This window comes from Volvox carteri, assembly GCF_000143455.1.
Source record: "Volvox carteri f. nagariensis unplaced genomic scaffold VOLCAscaffold_56, whole genome shotgun sequence".
Classification (NCBI taxonomy): Eukaryota; Viridiplantae; Chlorophyta; class Chlorophyceae; order Chlamydomonadales; family Volvocaceae; genus Volvox; species Volvox carteri.
This window is the reverse complement of record NW_003307599.1, coordinates 294,771-312,858: the sequence shown is the minus strand read 5'-3', so window position 1 is coordinate 312,858 and position 18,088 is coordinate 294,771. Positions and strand designations below refer to the sequence as shown.

Here is an 18,088-nt window from a genome sequence, read left to right as displayed (position 1 = left end):
GAAGTCACACGCGCGCTCGTGTGTGTATGTGACATCCTTTACCACTTCTCTTTTCCTGGCCCTTTTTCTTCCACCCCCCGGGGGCCCCAGAGATCACTAAAACACACACACTCTCTCTCACGCTGTCCCCTCCGCCCATGTGCGTATGTCTGTATGTATGTGCGTCCCCACACGCACACATGTTCACTGTCTTCCCCGCAGTTTGCACTCAGCCGGAAGGCCAAAGAGCAGCAGCTACAGCCGCTACAGCAGCAGCGACAGGAGGGCCTCAAGCAAGAGGAGCCACAACATCAGCCTCGATCTCCCCAGCCCGGCCCCCCTCCCCTCACAACCTCCACTCTCAGTGACTGGTCCGTACTGCCCTCAAGCACTGACGCCAACGTCAGCACCAACGCGGCTCCGACGACGACCAGGTTTGCTAGCGCCAGCGGCGGCGGCGGCGCCGCTGCCAGCGGCAGCGGCGGTGGCGGCGGTGGCGGCGGTGGCGGCGAGCTGGCTTCCATCGGCCAGCAGAACCTGGAGATGGTGGCCCGCATGCGGCCTGAGGAGGTGGCGGCTGCGTTGCAGGACCTCTCGTCCCGTTTGGCGCCGGAAGCTCTGGACTTCCTACGCCGCCGCGGCGCGCAACGCCTCGCCGGCGGCCTCGTCGTACCGCAGCCCCCACAGCCGCCGCCGCAGCAGCACCACCACCACACAAAAGGAACCCAGCTGCAACAAACAGGACGAGGCCAAGCGGCGGCGGCGGCGGCGGTGGCGGCGGTATCTCCGGACATCATGGTGGCGTCGTGTACGACGCAGGAGGACAGTAACGCCGCTATAGACAGCGCGCTGAGGGCACTTACCAGCGGAGGTGGAGGAGGAGGAGGAGAAGGAGCCTTGGTGGCGTCGGTGGCCGCGCCCGGGAACCCTCTGGGCTCGATGCCCATCGGGAACCTCCTGGCAGCGGCTCAACAACAACAACAACAACAGCACGGGCAGCAGCCGGAAATGATGCAGCAGGAGATGTCGCCGTATGAAAAGATGCAAAAAGGGGGTAGGGAGGAGGGTGGAGGATTGACGGCGGCGGCTGCGGTGGCAGCGAAGGGAGAAAATGGCGGCACCGGCAGCGGCGCCGCTGCTGCGGCGGCACCGGCAGCATTGCCGACCCGTGGGTCACCCGCAGATCCGCGACTAGTGGCGCGGCTGCGGTTCGATCTGGACGGGCGAGTAGTGGACGTCCAGGGTCCGGAGGAGGCGTTTGTGGAGGAGGAGGTGGGAGGGAAGTGGGAGGGAAGTGGGAGCTAGGGGCTAGGAGATAATACAGTTGGAATGTTTCCCCCTCCTGGGGGGAACATGTATGTATGTATGCATGCATGTATGTATGTATGTATGCATGTATGTATGTATGTATGTGCCGTCGTTGTTACCGCTTTGGAGGGTAGCAAAACTCCAGAAGGTGTAAACCATATACATACATACGTACATACGTGCAAACACACGCGGTCGACTGGCTCTGGAGTGCGTGAAGCGAGAGTGTGCATGTCAAAGGGGGGATGATGTCCGTGTACGACATGTCCGGTACGCGAGCTGTTAATACTTTGACCCAGACCTCCCTCCCTTTCACCCTATTCCCCACCTAGCGCAGGTCCTCCTACGCGACCAGCTCCGCCGCGACGAGGGTTCCGCCGCCCCCGGCTACAGCCTGGGGGAGCTGATGGTGCTGTGCCGGTCGGCAGTAGCAGCACAGCGGGTGGCGGGGCTGTCGGCTATAGCTGACCTGGCGGCTAGCTCCAGGCCGCGCCCCGAGGACCTGCAAATGCATGTGGCGACGGCGACGGCGGGCGGAGATGGGGCGGCGGGGTGGGCCCCGGGGGAGATGGTACGGCGGTTCGTACCTATTCCGGAGGAGCTGAGAAACCGGTGAGTGGTTGTTGTGGTGGTTGTTGTGGTGGTTGTGGGGCGGTTGGGAGGCTATGAAGGGAGGTGGAGTTGGGGTTGTTTTTGGGGGGGATGAGTTCCCGTCGTTCTCTCTTCGTTCGCCCACTCCGCTCATCATCCACTGTGCTTCCGCACATCCATTTCTAATTTTCGTGCTGCTATTGCTGCTAGATGTGGCTACTGCTGATGTGTGGGACAGGGGGTTCATATCTTCTTCACCCGTGGCCGCTTCTCGGTGAAACCCTGCCTTCCCCGGTATTTCGGGGCGCCCTCATCCAGTCGCCTTAGCCAACTTTTCATCAGTGGATCGCGAGTCAACTTTATCCCAGGTCACCACCGTCCATCGACTAGGGGCACTTTACCTTCCACCATCGGAAGGATTTTCGACCCTGACAGGTCTCGATCCTGGGATCTCCACGGGGACAATGGTGCGTGCTCTACCAGTAGTGCCTAACCAGATTGTTTACTGCTGTACCACTGCCGCCGCCCGCCCGCTTGCTTCCCGTCGTAGCGCCCCCGCCGGCTCTGTCTCCTGGCAGGAGGTCTGGCAGTTCTTCGTGAGTGAGCTGGGCCTGGTGGCGCACCTGAGACTTGCGCTGGATGACGACCGACCCGTGGTTCTGTCGGCGGCGGCGGCGGCGCTGGCGGCGGTGGTGAGTGCTCATTGCGCTTTGCGTGTGTGTATGTGTGTAGGGGAGGATGGGGGTAGGGGAGGATGGGGGGGGGTTGCGGTGAGATCTGGTGTGAGATGATCTGTGTGGGTGTGGATGTGGGGGGCCTTATGTAGGTGAATAACCGTGTATCGGCGTCTGTCAGTATGTCTGTGTGACGGCAACTGGGGGGGAGCGCTGGGAAAGGCTGGACTTCTTTAGGCTTCGGTTGTGGACACTTTGCCTCTTCTTCTTTTTTTCTTTCTTCGTCTTCTTTCCTTTTTCCTAAATTATTTTTTCTTTGTTTTTCTTTTCTTAGGCTTTTTTAACATAATCAAAATTGAAAGGAGAAATTATCAATTCCCCACCTCTCTCCACTACCAACCCCCTCTTCCTTCGGCGCTCTCGTGAGGTCACCCCCGGGTGCCGTCACCAGCACCTGTGCCGTCCGTCTCTAGCAACTCCCGTTCCCGTACTGCTTCCCGTTTGGGTTTAATTTGCTGCTGCGGCGGTGCTGTAAAACTCCCTCCATACCTGTCTCCCTTGTCGATTGTCCGTTGTCCGTTGTCAATTTCAGTTGGGTCGCTCCGAAGCCGAGCTCCTGGCGGCGGAAATGGCGGACGCCAGCCCGTCCACAGGCTGGCCCGCAGCCTCGGGTGGATACCTAACCCGCCGCGGGGCCGCCGCGTCGTGGGAGGCCGCCGCCGCCGCCGCCGCCGCCACCGCTGCCGCCGCCGCCGACGACGACGACGAGCCTGATGCACCTGAAGATGTCGCCCTCGTCGATCCCTTGACAGGAGCGTTACAGATGGGCCTCCTACAAAGAATTCGGTACTTGCTGACGTCACGCCGCGCCCCGGCGGCGGTGCTGCCGCTGCTGGCGGTGCTGTGTACGGCAGCGCGTGCCGGAGCGGAGACCGCGCTGGCAGTGGCGAAGGAGCCAGGTTTGCTGGCGGCGGTGGGTGCGCTGCTGGACCCGGCGGCGGCGGCGGCCGCGGCGGCGGCGGTGCAGGTAGCGGCGCTGATGCTGGTACGACTCCTGTGCGGCGCTTCGTCTGTGACGGCGCATTTGGTGCGGTCGGCAGGTAAGGTCAAGGTGTACGGCAGGATGGCGAGATCGTGAGCTCCCACGACTACGACTTTTTTCGTGCCTTACTCTCGCCTTTACCGTGACTCGATCCTGTGCGTACGCAGGCCTGCTCGCACATGTCCCAGCATTTGTGCTGTTAGGAGGCTATGCTACTGCTACTGCGGCGGCGGCGGCTGGTGACGCTGGCGGCGCCGGCAGTAGCGGTGGCGACGCCGCTGGGGGGAAGCTTCAATCCGGCCCTAGCGATGGCAACCTGGCGCTACAGCTGCTACGGCTGGAGGCACTCCGTACTTGGCGTGTATGCGCTAGCCACGGCATCTCCCTGGTTTCTCTAGATGGCCTGTACGGCAATCTCTGCCATCTGCTACTGCCGCCGTTGGGCTCTGTGGCACCGACAGCGGCGCCGCCCGCGTCATCACTATCGTCATCGCTGGAGGTAGCGGCAGCGGCGACCGTACGACAGCTCCTGACGGCAGAGCTCTACCTTCTGTTGGCGGCGCTAGTACGGCATTCCTTCGCAGTAGCTGGCGGCGACGCCACCATCGGCCGTAGCATGTTGAGTCACGGCGCTGCTGCGGTGATTGCGGCGGAGGCCCTGGCGTGGCTCCGTCCCCCGGCTCTGACGGCCGTCGCCGCCGCGGCTGTAGCGCAGTGTAACTTGTCGGTGCCGCTGCTGGCGGCTGGCGGCCGTGGCGGCGGCGGCGGCAGCAGCGGCGGCATCAGCGGTGGCCTGTTGCGCGTGTTTCTCGGAGCGCACCCCGCGGTGCTACTGCCGCCAGCAGCCGCGCACATCGCCTGCCTGGCGGCAGTAGCAACCTTCCTCGCCACGTACTGGAGCACGGTCGCTGTCTCGGTCTCCTCCTCCACGGACGTGCGATTTGCCGTCGACACGTCTGGATTGCTACAGCCGGCGGCAGCGGCACCGCCGCTACCGGTTATGACATCAGCAACCGACGCGCTGGCTGTAGCATTGCTGCAGGTGCCTCGTGACCTCGATGACGAACGGTCAATGAGCTCTTCGCAGCAGCAGCAGCAGCAGGAACGGCGTACGGCAGGGGGACGAGACGTAGGAGGAGGAGAGGAAGTCGAGAAGCCGGGGCAGCTGGGGCAGGTTGAGCGCCGCGTGTCTGTAGGGAGCGCTCTGGCGGCGTGGGCGCTGGCGGCGGTCGGCGGCGCGCGCGTGGCGGCGCCGGCGCCGGCGGCGGAGGGCACGACGGCGGATGCGTTGCGCATGTCAGCCCTGGCGCAATCATGTCTGCAGGTAAGACGTGGCAGTGCAAGAGAAGGAAACAACAGCCCCTCCCTGTGTGTCTGTATATCTGTGTGTCGCCTCCTTTTTGGTATACGTCAGAGAGGGCGTCGCGCTGACGTCGGAAGAGAAGGGAAAAGTCGGTTCGATGGTCGGAGGATCGATGGTGGGTCGGTTACCACGTGTCGTACGTCACACAGAGAAAAGCTGAAACACAAGATGCGATGCCTGAGGGGTACAGCAAGGCTCCGTCCGAAGCCTCCGTTATATGAAACTGAAGCCCAGGAGGCCGGGCCGGCGCCTTGATGTGGAACACATGGGATTGACCCACGGGTCATCTATCCATTCACCATCACCCACTCACGCCGGCCATCGGCCGCCGTCGGCCGCTCCAGGCTGCTGCTGCATCGTTGTTATACGGCATCCTCCAGCTGGCAGCTTCCGTACACCGCGACGCGCCGGCGGTGGCGGCGCCGCTGGCAGCCGACGTGGTGGAGGCGACGGCGCCGCTGTGCTGCCAGGCGGCCGCTGCCGTACCGGCGATGGTGGGTCGCGTGCTGTGTCCCTGGCACGTGGCGGCGCTACAGCGGCAGCTCCACATAACCCGATTAATGCTGCTCGCAGCGACGCTACTGCCGCCCAGCGTCTACCAGTCTGCCGACAGCGACGACGACGGCCATGACGGCGGCGGCGGTAGCGGCGTTGCCGCCGCGGTGACGGCACGGCGCGACGACGGCGACCTGAAATGCTTCCCGCCAAACGACCCGCGAGTGGACGACGACAGCCAGCGGCGGCGGCGGCGGCGGCGGCTACAGCTCAACGTGTTGGAAGGCTGTCTGGCGGTCCTTTCGGTATCGCCGCCGGGGGCCGAGGGCCTCTGTCTCCAGGCGTTACGGACGGCGCTTCGAGGCTGTCTGCTTGTGCCCTTGTTGCGGTCCGCTCGGGATGCAGCGGGGATGCTGTCGTCTGAGAATCCGAAGTTGGCCCTGGCGGCAGCCGGAGTGCCGTACACTGGCGGCTGCGGTGACGGCAGCGCACCGTTCCCGTTGCCCGACGCGGCGCCGCCGGCGGACGCCGTGGCGGACGTATTGTTCGAGTCGTACGCCGCGTCGTGGCTGTCGCTCGTATCGCAGCGCAGACTTGCCGCCACGTCAGCTGCGGCCGCTGCTGCTGAATCCAAGCCAAGATCCAGATCCGTCCTGGATGCACAGCCGCCGCTGGCGGCGTCGGCTGGGCCGACCCGTGGGTCACAGCCGCCGCGCCCGCAGGCGCCGCTGCCACGGCTAGATCCATTGGAGTTGACGCCGGTGTCGCTCCATGGGCAACGAGGCTCCCGCTTGCCGGCACCCACCCAGTGGGCCTTATTAGAGGCCCATCACCTGCCCCACCAAGTAATGCGTCAGAGCAATCCGCCGCCGCCGCCGCAGCAGCAGCAGCAAGTGGCGGCGCCGGCGACTGTACTGCACCCCGTGGGATGTGCGCTCTTGTTTTGCCTGGGCCGGGAGGCAGTGGGGAGCTGCGGCGGCGGCACTGGCGGCGGCGGCACTGGCGGCGGCGGCACTGGCGGTGGCGGCACTCGCGCCTATGGCAGCGACCTAGGCGGGCACAGGGGGGCGCTTCACTACCTGACTGCGGGCAGCAAGGCGCAGGCGGCTCTGCGGGCCGCGTACCTGTTTCGGGCTGAGGAGATGTTGCCGACCAGGGTAAGTCTTCACGTGTGCGGATCTGGACCTGTACGGATAGGATCTGGACCGAGGCCATATGTCGATCTGGATCTGGTACCAAATGTGGACGTCTGTATGCATGTCGTTGCGGGTCTTGTTTTCCCCGTCATTTACATGATTGGATATTTGAATGGCTGCTCTTATGGCCCCAACCGTGGAGGTGTATGTAACCCAGTGCAATCCTCCCCCCCCACACACACATACACGCCACGTTCTCCCCCCCCCCCGCACACACACCAGTGCCACACGCCGCCACCATCGCCACTGCCGCGCTAATCGGCCCCCGGGCCACCTGTCCCGCTCGTCCTCACCTGCGACCTGCGACCCTCCGTGTTCCCCCCTCCCGCTCGATAACCAGCACGCGGACGAGGCTTCGGAGGGCAGCTGGCGTGACCCATGGGTCCGTTGGGCCCTTGCGGGTCTGTCACATCGCTACCTGTTCATTGGCGGCGGCGGCGGCGGCGGGGAAGGAGGCGGCGGAGGAGGCGGAGGAGGAGGCGGGGCGCCGCAGGTAAGGAGGGGAACCGCTGTGCTCTGCTAGGAGAGAGATGCGTCCTACCCTTTGCGCGATTGAACTTTTCTTACTCTGATCGACCGTAAATCTGTGTCGTACAGTGTCGTACAGTGTCGCACTGTGTCGTATGGTGTGTGTTAATTGATGACCTGAGCCACGATTAGGGAACTGCCGATGGTGGTTTTCGCTGGAAGGTGGCTTCACGCGAGCCGGGGGCGAGCCGCGAATAGGCACCTGCGACGTCGTGCCACATGATTGGACTTCTCCAAAGCAACCGGATAGAGACGTAGCCCTGTAGCCCCCGGTATAGGGTTCATCATCACGTAGATGTTGACAGTAGGAGAGGAGTGATGATGTGTCAGGAGCCCGTAGAAATAAGCGGAGGCGCTGTAGGAAGAAGCGAAGGCTGACTAGGTGGTGGTGATGGTGGTGGTGGTGATGCTGCTTTTTCATTTTCCTGATCTGATAACGTTTTTCAAATTTCTACCTAATCTCCTTCATTCCCTTTTTCCCAAACCCCCAGCCCCGAGGGGATCCCTTCCCGGGCCCCCCGGACACTGATAGGGTGTTTTTAAGCTCTTCCCTTCCTTCCGTACGGTACGGCAGGTACGGCCGCCAGGTCCTCCTGGTCTCGAGTGGCTGCCGCCCTCTCTGTCCGAGCAGCTCATTTCGGCACTCGGCTCCGGCTGCTTTGGAGATCCTCTGCTGGGGGCCCACATGGCAGTAGCACTGGCGAGAGATGCAAACCCCGTTGTCCGGCTGCAGGTGAGGCAGTAGCTGTGAGGTGAGAGTAAGGCTGTAGCACACCTGATTCAACTGTAGCTGTAGCAAGCAAGGCGCCGTGCTTTTGCCAGCAAAACCCCAAATGGTTTCTCTCCTCCATCGTAAGAGGCAGTATCGCGCAGTCCCGGGAGGACGGGAGGACGAGTTCCCCCGGGAACCCCTCGGGACACTACACCTTCACACACGTGCATACACACATACATACACCTTCACACATACATACATGAACTTAGACACACACACACAAACGTACACCCGGGCCCCCCGATTGTATGCACTGTCCCCCGCCGCCGGGTCTGTCTGTCGTCTGGAATCCTGACAGAGTATTTGTCAATCTCTGTTCTCTAAGCACGACTCGTCCCCCCGCCGCCGACCCGCCGACCCGCCGACCCGCAGGTCTGGAACGCACTGGCGGCTGATAGGCTGCTACACCTGCTACCGCCGCTGCCGCGGTGCTTGGGTGCCGCGTCTCAGTACCTCCTAACGGAACCTCCTCTTCCTCCTCCGCCTCTCTCTTCTTCTTCTCCATCGCTGCCTCAATCGCCTTCAACTCCTGCGGCTTACGGCGCGCTGTCGTTGGGAAATTCTACTGCTACTGCTACTGCTACCGCCGCTGCTGCATCGGCCTCAACGTCATCAAGTATAGCCTTGGAGCAAGGCCGTGGCTCCGAAACCGAAACCGAAACCAAACCAGACCTAGCCTTCCTAGCCGGGGTGCAGCGCTCTCTGATTGAAGACGACCTGGATCGAGCCGTGGAGCCGTACGACAACAAGGACGGAGGCAACGTGACGACAGGTGACGGATCCCCATCGCCGCTGGTGCCGCCACCGGATGTAACTGCAACCGCGGCAACCGTCGCAACCGCTGTAACCGGGGGCGGCGACGGCGGCGGCTGTGGCTGCTGTGTGTCGGTGGCGGGGGATGTTGCACTTCAGCTGCTGGCGGGGAACCTGCTACGACGGGAGCGTTGGTCGGTTCTGGAGGCGGCATGGAAGAGAAGCTCGGCGGCGACGGCGGCGGCGGCGGCGGGGACGGGGATTAGTGGCGGCGGCGCCGGCGGCAACGCGAACAGGGAAGCTAGTAGTAGCCAAGGCGAGGGCGGCAGCGGCGCATCTTCCCCCGGCCCGGCGATGCTGGCGGCGCTGGTGCGATTTGCTCGACCGAGTTTAGTGGCGGGTGTGGTACTGGCTGGTGAGGTGCGATGTGGGATCCCAAGGAAAGAGGCGGCGGCGGTGCTGGTGCAGACGTGCGGGGGTGCCGACGCAGCGTTGGGGGAGCGATTGCGTCATGTGTTGTCGTTGTGCGATCTCCTGTAATGTGTGTTGGTTTGTGTGGGTTTGTGCGGGGTGGGGTAGGGGTGGGTGTGGGGGGCCCAGCGGGGGGATGCGCGGGTGGGGTTGTGTGCTGTGAAATATACAGTTTCTGTCTGTCCCGGCAAAGGAGGGGCGTGTTTTTTGTGTGCTCTGTATCCTTCCTGGAGAGAGGCTGGGGGGTTGGTTCAGGGCACCCGTCGAGGAAGAAGGACTTAGGGTTGCTCGGGACTTTGTCTGTGTTAGTTGGTGGTCGTGTAGTTAGCTGTGTGCCCTGCATTTGCTTAGCAGAGGGCTGCTGGGGGCTGAGAGCGGCCATGGATGTGAAGTAGCGATTATGTTGGGACGAATATGTGCGTGGAAAGTGTACCAGGAACGCTGTCGGCTGTTAATGAATTTTATCGATGTGTTGCGCCTGATGAGCTTCGCAGTCGTAGCGGAGGCCGGCACGCAGACCGCTGCCGGATGTCCATGTACCAGCCAGTCTGCTATACGTCCAGGATGCCTGCGGGGTAAGCTGGCCTGGTAGCTGCTCGAGCAGGCTGTTTATGGAAAGGTGCATAGCGAAAGAACACGAGATTCGCGTCTTCGACAATGGTTCAAGGCAAGGAACAGAGGCAAGGCTTTCCGTTTACTGGGCAAGGAGGTTGGCAAACTGATCAAAACTTTGAACATAAATTTGTGTTGATCTGAGCACATGATTGTGTGTCGCGTCCCTGAACTGGACGCGGGAGTCCAAAAGGTTTCGTCGAAATTCTATGCAAGCCGTGCAACAACGAAGATATCACTTGTTACCATCATAACGTAGCTACTGCCAAACGGCATTAACTTGAGGTGCAGTGATCGGCTGCCAATGAATGTATCCATCTGGAACGGTAAGGTATCCATCTGTACGCCTTTCCGGGGCCTTATCCAGACTTGTCGCCTTGAAAATAGTCCCAGAGTTATCAAGCGCTGTTAATTAAATTATGCACGAAATGCATTATTGTGTACGTGTTACCAACTGGGGGTTTCGGGCTGTACATCGTACGGCGCATCACAGAAGAGTGCCCTCAGCGGAACGCCACGCACAGCCAAGTTGTGTGCACCAGTTCTATGTTGCAGTGCAACACGCTTCTATTTTAATCAGCTAACAGGACTTTTGGCCCCCCGCATTCTATGTTTCCTGCCCCAGCCTAGAGGCATAGGAGGATACTCAATCTGTAATGATCATGGTCAAATTATAGGCCGGCCATTCGAGACATGCTTTAGCCCTGAGTGGGCTCTTGAGGGATAACCCTGAACGATGCCTTTCCTTGACAAGGTCTTTAGGGATAAGCTAAAGACACCTTCAGAAGTAGTCAGCAAGCTTACAGCAGGATTTGAATCATTCGCAGCGGCGAGAAAAGATGAACGGGCGACAGAGAAAGCTCAGGATGCTGTGGCAAAGTACCTCGGTTTCGCCAAACTCCTCCTGTTCGGGGACGACGAGCACGAGCCAACAAAGGAAAATGCAATAGCTTTTGCTCAGGAGGCGGGTCGGTCGGACCTTCTTTCGCTGATTGTAAAGCAGCTTGGGGAGCTCGAGTTCGAATCGCGAAAGGACGCCGCCCAGGTTTTCGGCGCGTTGGTCCGCATCCGGGAGAACGAAGAAAGGGGCCCAGGAGCTCAGTACGTGTTGAATCACCCGGAGATCCCGACGCTGCTTTTCCTCGGGTGGGTCCGCCGTCGATCAGCCGATTGCCCAGGCGAGCGCCGCCACCGCAATCCTTTGCCGGCGACGCTGGCCGCAGGTATGATGAGCCAGCCATTGCTCTCAACTGCGGATCGATGCTTCGGGATTGCTTGCGGGACGACCAGATCGCCAGGTGCGGATATAGGGGTGGCCCCCGGTGGCTGTTACGTCAAGGAGCGCAATTAGGAGCCTGTGCGAGGCCGTGTGCCGTGTGTGCTGACCACTGCACCCGCTCGCCCTTCGATTCTTAAGACTTTGTAGTAGTATACATCGGAACGTCAACACCTGGAAAGCACCTCGCGGGGTAACACGTCAGTCGTGGGGCCAGTGTATAGTAGTGGGTTCAGTGGTGGGGTGCCAAACAACACGCATGTGTGTGTGTGTACATGCCGTGCCCTGGTCCTTCCTTGGCGGCTGGTAAAAGGCGCATGGCCGCATATGCGGTATACGGGGTTCGTGGTTTCGGAGGCTTGTGCACCGCTGGCTTGTACGGACGCCACGGATGAATGGAGGAAGATGCTAATGGGTGTTGGGGTAGATGAGACGATGTGTGTTTATATGCCTGTATGCGCGCGTATGTATGTTGTTACAGGGTGGTTAACTTCGCCAGCGGCCCCCTTTCCCGGGGCAGTCCCTGCTCTCCCCTGCTAGAGGGGCACCCTAATCCGTCACCCCATCCGACTTCAGAATGTATTCTTTGAGTTCGGCAACTCACCACCAGCATCCAACCAAATCTAGCGGATCAACGGCGCATCAACTTAGTTCCTGGTCAGCTCGCAAGTTGATTTTATCACGTCCTACATCGTCCATATGATGGGGGGCCACCTCCCATATCAACACTCCTCAAACACCCGAGGAGCAGACAGGCGGATTTGAACCCGGGTCGGCCGGGAGCAGAAGTCAGGCCTTGACCTCTGCCAGCCGCGCGTATGTATGTATGATGTATGTATGTATGTGTGCGCTCTGACCCCGCAGGAAAATGCTGGACGGCCCCGTGTTTCTAAAGTTCTTTGAAAAGGTGGTGGTAGCGAACTTTGAGATTGCGTCGGACGCGTTCAGCACCTTCAAGGTGGGGGCGGCGGCGGAGCGACAATGACCCTACAGCCCGCCTAGCCCTGTCTATAGCCCTGTCTACAGCCCTGCATAACCCTGCCTATGGCCCTGTCTACAGCCCTGCATAGCCCTGCCTATAGCCCTGCATAGCCCTGTCTAGCCCTGCCTATAGCCCTGTCTATAGCCCTGTCTATAGCCCTGCCTATAGCGCTGCCTATAGCCCTGCATAGCCCTGTCTATAGCCCTGTCTATAGCCCTGCCTATAGCCCTGCCTATAGCCCTGCATAGCATGCCATTTCTGCATTTCAAGATGGGAATGGATTAATCTGTGGATGGATGAATGGGTGAATGGATGACTTCAAGAGTGGGTCACCAGCCCTAGGGGAGGGCGTTGGAGGCACGGCGCGGTGGGCCCTGCTATGGCCCTGCTAGCAGCACCCGCGGACCCCACCCACGTCGGCCCCCTTTGGGGCCACATCCACCTCCACCTCCACCTCCACCCGCCGGCAGTTCACTTTTCCGATTTGTCGTCTGATCTCGTGCCCCCCAACCCTCACGCGGTTCCCCATGGCGCTGTACACACGCCGCCGCCGCCGCCGCCCATACGAACGAACGAACGAACTAAACGGCTCAGATCGCCAAAACCAGCGCCCTCTTGCCCACTACTCCGCCCGCGGTACCCTTTCGTGGCGCTGATTCCGCAGGATTTGTTGACACGGCATAAGCAGGTAGTTGCACAGTACCTGCAGGAGCACTATCAAGAGGTGGGATTCGATCCGGGGACCTGGGCTGGTGGAATTGGAAGGGAAATGGCGATGGCGCTGCAGTCCGGGGGATTGGAAAGCAAAGTAAAAACCAGCGGCCAGGATTACGAGGGGGTGATGATGATGGGGAAAAGAGGGAGAGGAGAGGGGGGAAAAAAGGGGGAGGTGATGAAGGGATGTCGCAGGTAGTGCAGGTGGGGATGGAGGGCGGGTGGCGGGTGGCTGGCGGTGTGTGTGGGGGGGGGCGGTCATCCGGCCCGGTTCTGCATGGCAGCGGCAGTGCGGTGTTTGGTATGGCGGGTGAGCGTGTATCTGTGTGTGTGTGTGTTTTGTGGTGCGGTTTTTTATGGAGGTTGACGCTGTCGTTGTCACACACGGCGCGAATTGCCATTGTGGTGGGGGTTATGGTGGTGGCAGTGCTGGGGAGGTTGCGCCTTAAGATGCGGCGGGCAAGGGCTGCTCTCACTTTACTTGGGCTACCTGCCCCTACCTGCCTGCCTACCTGCCCCTACCTGCCTGCCTACCTGCCCCTACCTGCCTGCCTACCTGCCCCTACCTGCCTGCCTACCTGCCCCTACTTGCCCCTACCTGCCTACCTGGCCCTTTCCTGCCCCTACCTTCCTGGCTGCTTGGCTGCAAGGAAGTTAGTTCGATGCGGCTTTCTGTCCTTCCTAGCTCCCCTCTAGGCCGCCTCCACATCCCCTCTCTCCTTTCAATCGACCCGTCGTCCATCCCTCCGCGTGTGCTGTGTGGTGGTGGTGCTGCGCAGTTCTTCAATGCTTACATTAAGCTCTTGCAGTCGAACAACTACGTGGTACGGCGACAGTCGTTGAAGGTGGGAGTTGGGAGGTTCAGTTGGTTGTGGGAATCTGCTGCTGCTGCTGCTGATGATGATGATGAGCACGCAAGTCTTGTTGTACCACGAACTTATCTTTCTTAACCTTTACAATCAACTTAAGACTTCGATGATTTCCAACGGAATGAATGTATGGCTGGGCCCGAACCACTAACGGAATCTGTTGACTACCGAATTTACTACCGAATAACCGGAAAAGGTGCTCTTATCACGTGCGCACGGTCCACTCGGACGCTCCCGGTAAACATTTTCCGTGCCCTGGCGTAAGACTGGTTGGTTTTACCTGAATAATCTAGATTTTTTATTTCGGTTACTGTTATTGTCGTACTGTTGTTGTTCGTACAGCTGCTGGGGGAGCTTTTGTTGGATCGCAGCAATGTCAAGGTGATGCTCAAGTTCGTGTCGGAGCCACAGCACCTGATGACGATGATGGTGCTGCTCAAGGACCAGTCTCGGAGCATCCAGTTTGAAGCTTTCCACGTGTTTAAGGTTGGTTGGTTAGTTGGTCAGTTAGTTGGTTTACACACGAGGAGTCTCGTTAGGGCGCCATTGGGTAGATTGGTTGGTACCGGAACTCCAAAAGGTGCAAAATATGCCGGGGGTATACCCTGTGCCGTACTATGTATTGGTCTGATGAAATGCGCGGATGTACGGCGCTGTGGGGTAGGGTGTGTGGTCCATGCTTATATGACATGGCAGGATGTCACAGGACAGGACAGGACATCCTGCCCTACGACCACTATGCCACTCGTCACTATCCCGCTGGGTTTACTGATGGGCATGTACGGTAATGTACGACATAAAACCCACGTCGTAACACGACAGGTGTTTGTGGCCAACCCCAACAAGCCCCAAGCCGTCGTGGACATCCTAGCGAACAACCGCGAAAAGCTGCTCAAGTACCTAGAGGACTTTCACACGGAAAAGGGTGAGGGAAGGGGCGGTGATGGGTGATGGGGGGTTGGGACAGGGGAAAGGGGGTTTGGAAAAGGGTGACGGGTGGGAGTGAGAGTGGGACAGTAATCCTGAAGTTGAATGTCAGTTGGGGAAGAGGACAAGAGAGGTCCGAACGGGTCCGAACCAGAACCAGGGGGAAACAAAGCGCTAGTACGAGCAATGTAGGGTGTGTGTGTGGCAAAATGTGGAGGGCGTGTGTATGTATGTATGTATGTATGCATGTATGTATGCATGTATGTATGCATGTATGTATGCATGTATGTATGTATGCATGTATGTATGCATGTGTGAATGGAGTAAATGTTGATCTTGCCTCCTTTTATTCTGGACCTGACCTGATCGGGATCTTTTTGTTGGCGCTCTCGCCTGCTCTCCTTGGGCCTGGGTTCAAAAGGAGACCGCTGCCGTTGATGGTTTGTTGGGTTCCCCCCCGCTGGGAGCTGGGCGTGTAAGAACTGGTTCCTTCTTTGTGTTGCGGGCTGTATTGTGACTGCAGAGGAGGATGAACAGTTTAAGGAGGAGAAGGCCGTCATCATCAAGACGATATCGTTGCTGGGAGCACCGGCAGCGGCGCCGGCACCACCGGTCGCGCCGCCGCCGCCGCCGCCGTCAGCAACAGCAGCACCGGCCACGTCGCCGATGACGGTAACGCCATCTGCAGCGGTGCAAGTCCCGGTAGCGACGGCAACGGGGGTGACGGCAACACCGTCTGAAGCTGTAGCGGCGGGCCCGGCGACGTAGTTGGCCACCGCCGCGTCGTGATGTATGTCGGTCTCCGCGTAGGTGGTGTAGGGTGTGGTGTAATTTGTGGTCGTGGAGTGAAAGAGTGCATGAATGATGAAAATGTCGGAGGGCAGTTTTTGCATTTCCTCAGGTTTATGGATGTGCGAATGCCGATGGTGTGCGTTATGTGTGTTTGGCATATGTGATGGTTAAATTGTTGCAAGAGTCGTGCTGTCGGTTCTCACATGTACGCGCCGAAGTGTGCGTTATTATGTGAGTTGATGGCTTACAAGAGCTTGCATCTTGCGTGTTGTCGCTAACGAACGTACAGGCCATGACCCATATCGCGGTGTATTCTTCGATGTGTCAAGTATGTTGGCCATTTATTTTTGAATGCAAGATAAGAATTACGTCAACATTTTCATAAGCAGACGGTTTGGCAACGGTCGTCCAGTGTACGGCTGCTGTAGCTGTTCGGGACGTAGCTTATGCTAAAGGAGCCTGAGCCGCACAATTTCCGTTTTAATTGGCTAGGTATTTAGTGTAAACCTTTCCAGTCATTTGGGTTATTCAGTATCGTTCCGTCCACTTATCAACACATGTAAACCTTGCCTGAACAAGGCCACGAATTTTCCAGCACCAAGGCGGATTCTTGCTTTGATGGTAGAGCAAGTACTGTAGCCGCTCTCCTTTCAGCCTGTATGTCGCTGCCACTGTTGTCTTGCCAGTTGCGCGGCTGACGCAAGGAGTTGGTGCAGCAAGCGTTCGTAGCAACCTATCCATCAAATAAGTTGCATAAGAACGTATGCAATTATCGGGGTAAGTCTATGCTGTTTATGATGCCGTCGGCTACCGGTAAACTGCACAGCTGTGGCGAGAGTCGTCTAAGGCGCTGGCGAAAAGAAAGCTGCATTACCCAGAAGCTGCAACTGATGCACAATCAACATCATATACTGCAGGAACATGCCACAGCAAGCCTGCGCAAATGACCTTTCTACCGGAACATCATTGCGCTCGTTTCCAGACAGCGTGTTCAGCGCTCAACCTAACCAGCTATCAGGAAAATATGATATAAAGAAGAAGATCGAGCTTTATAAGGGCAGGTGAGCGCGTGCAGCGGGAGGTTTTGAGGAGCATCGCTTATCCCTAAACCACCGTCCTATGGAGGATTGTACTTGAAAGCGATCTTCTGCGACAGATACAAATACAGCATAGTAGCGCGAGCCCATGACTCCGCATCCATATCGCTGCTTAAGTCCGGGCTGTTCCTGATTCTTGTTCGTCATGCAGTGTATCGACCGTGTACAAATGTCTCCTATCCGGCGGCCAGCCCGTGGTAATCAAAACTTATCACAAGGCAAAGATGGCAGATAAGCACTTCCACAAGCTTGATAGGGAGATCGCGGCAATGCGTGCTCTATGCCGCGAGGTCGGCAAGAAGGGAGTTGTGCAGTTGCTGGACACGTTCGAGGACGCACAGGGCATCTACTTAGTCATGGAATGCTGTGAAGGTGCGAACCAGGAACGCAGAGCACTCCTCCACGTTTTCAACCAGCCGGGACCTCACGACAGCCCCATCATCACAGCCTCGGCCCTTCCCCGAATTACGTTATGCAGGCGGCGACCTGTTTAAACGGCTGATGCTAAATGGCGGCAGGCTGCCTGAGCAGTGGGTTTGTGTGGAGGTGAGTCATTGGGTGTCCAGCGGTGCACGATGATGATGATGATGATGCTACTGCTGCTGCTGCCGTTGGTGATGATATCGCTACTGATAATAATGCTACTGGCGGTAGTGCTGTTGTCGATGTTGATGCTTACTGTTTTTGACTTATGCAGGTGATTGCGCCGCTGCTGCGAGTGCTAGATCGCATGCACGAGCTGCACATCATGCATCGAGACATCAAACCCGAAAACATTTTCATAACCGCGGCCGGTCAAGTCAAACTGGGGGACTTTGGTCTGGCTATCGACTGGACGAAAGAGCTGCCGTTTAGTCGCTCCGGAACCCTAGATTATATGGCCCCTGGTGAGTGTACGGATTAGTGTACGGATAACCTCCAAGGCCGACGTTTGTCAACTCACTTCACTTTTGCCAACCCTCCTCACTCGTCCTTGCAAAACCAACTAATCAACCAGGACGCGCATTTACCGGCATTCATCCCCGCCTGCCTGGTATTCAGTAGTGCTAGTATCGTCAATTTCGTCTTACCCCCGTCTTACCCCCCCCCCCCAACATCAGTCATTGCTGGTTAATTACTGCTTCCTGGCGTATTCTGGCGTATCAGTTTATCCTCAGCTTCATTCCTTCACGTGGTTTGTCTAGCTTAGGGTTTTTCCCCCCGTTCCCCCCTCCGCTGGCAGCAGCTTCACTCGTTTGTGGTTCGTCTTTCCCCGCCACTCCGCTACACAAACCCCTAACCCCACCCCTTTCCCCCCTCCCCCCAGAGGTCCTCATTAACCCGGCGACACACACACAGGAGTCGCCCAACGTCACCGAACCGCAGCTACAGAGCAAGAACATACGCCCGTACTCACCCGCCGTAGATGTGTGGGCCGTCGGATGCCTCGCTTACGAGCTAGTCTGTGGCAGACCGCCGTTTGAGGTGGAGGACGAGAAGCAAACCGCCAGCCTTATCATTTACTCAAACACAATCCATTTTGAATCCACGGCATCAGCGGCCTGGGCGGATTTTGTCACCCAGGCGCTGCGCAAGGATCCAAGAGTACGACCCACGGCATCGACGTTGCTGAGCCATGCGTGGATTCGGAGCAACTTGGAGCGT

At 58.8% G+C, this 18,088-nt stretch overlaps 2 protein-coding genes across 2 annotated transcripts; both read left to right on the top strand.

The window, feature by feature from the left end:
* Positions 1–10,339: 10,339 nt before the first annotated feature.
* On the top strand, positions 10,340–15,864 carry VOLCADRAFT_83428 (uncharacterized protein). Its single transcript, XM_002955961.1, has 8 exons — positions 10,340–10,933; positions 11,011–11,085; positions 11,928–12,021; positions 12,710–12,769; positions 13,539–13,604; positions 13,971–14,114; positions 14,451–14,553; positions 15,079–15,864. The coding sequence occupies exons 1-8, from the start codon at positions 10,524–10,526 to the stop codon at positions 15,321–15,323; spliced, it is 1,197 nt and encodes a 398-aa protein (XP_002956007.1). The 5' UTR covers positions 10,340–10,523; the 3' UTR covers positions 15,324–15,864.
* Positions 15,865–17,135: 1,271 nt separating this feature from the next.
* Positions 17,136–18,088, top strand: VOLCADRAFT_66469 (uncharacterized protein; the record flags this gene model as incomplete). Its single annotated transcript, XM_002955960.1, has 2 exons — positions 17,136–17,335; positions 17,818–18,088. Coding segments are annotated over 2 exons (471 nt in total), but the record flags the coding sequence as incomplete, so codon positions are not given.

What these genes read in the sequence shown, in the direction of transcription:
- VOLCADRAFT_83428 (XM_002955961.1), top strand. Translation starts at nt 10,524, where the DNA reads ATGCCTTTCCTTGACAAGGTCTTTAGGGATAAGCTAAAGACACCTTCA. An exon ending in CGGGACGACCAGATCGCCAG is followed by an intron (nt 11,086 to 11,927) that starts GTGCGGATATAG and finishes CTGACCCCGCAG; the next exon opens with GAAAATGCTGGACGGCCCCG. An exon ending in ACGCGTTCAGCACCTTCAAG is followed by an intron (nt 12,022 to 12,709) that starts GTGGGGGCGGCG and finishes CTGATTCCGCAG; the next exon opens with GATTTGTTGACACGGCATAA.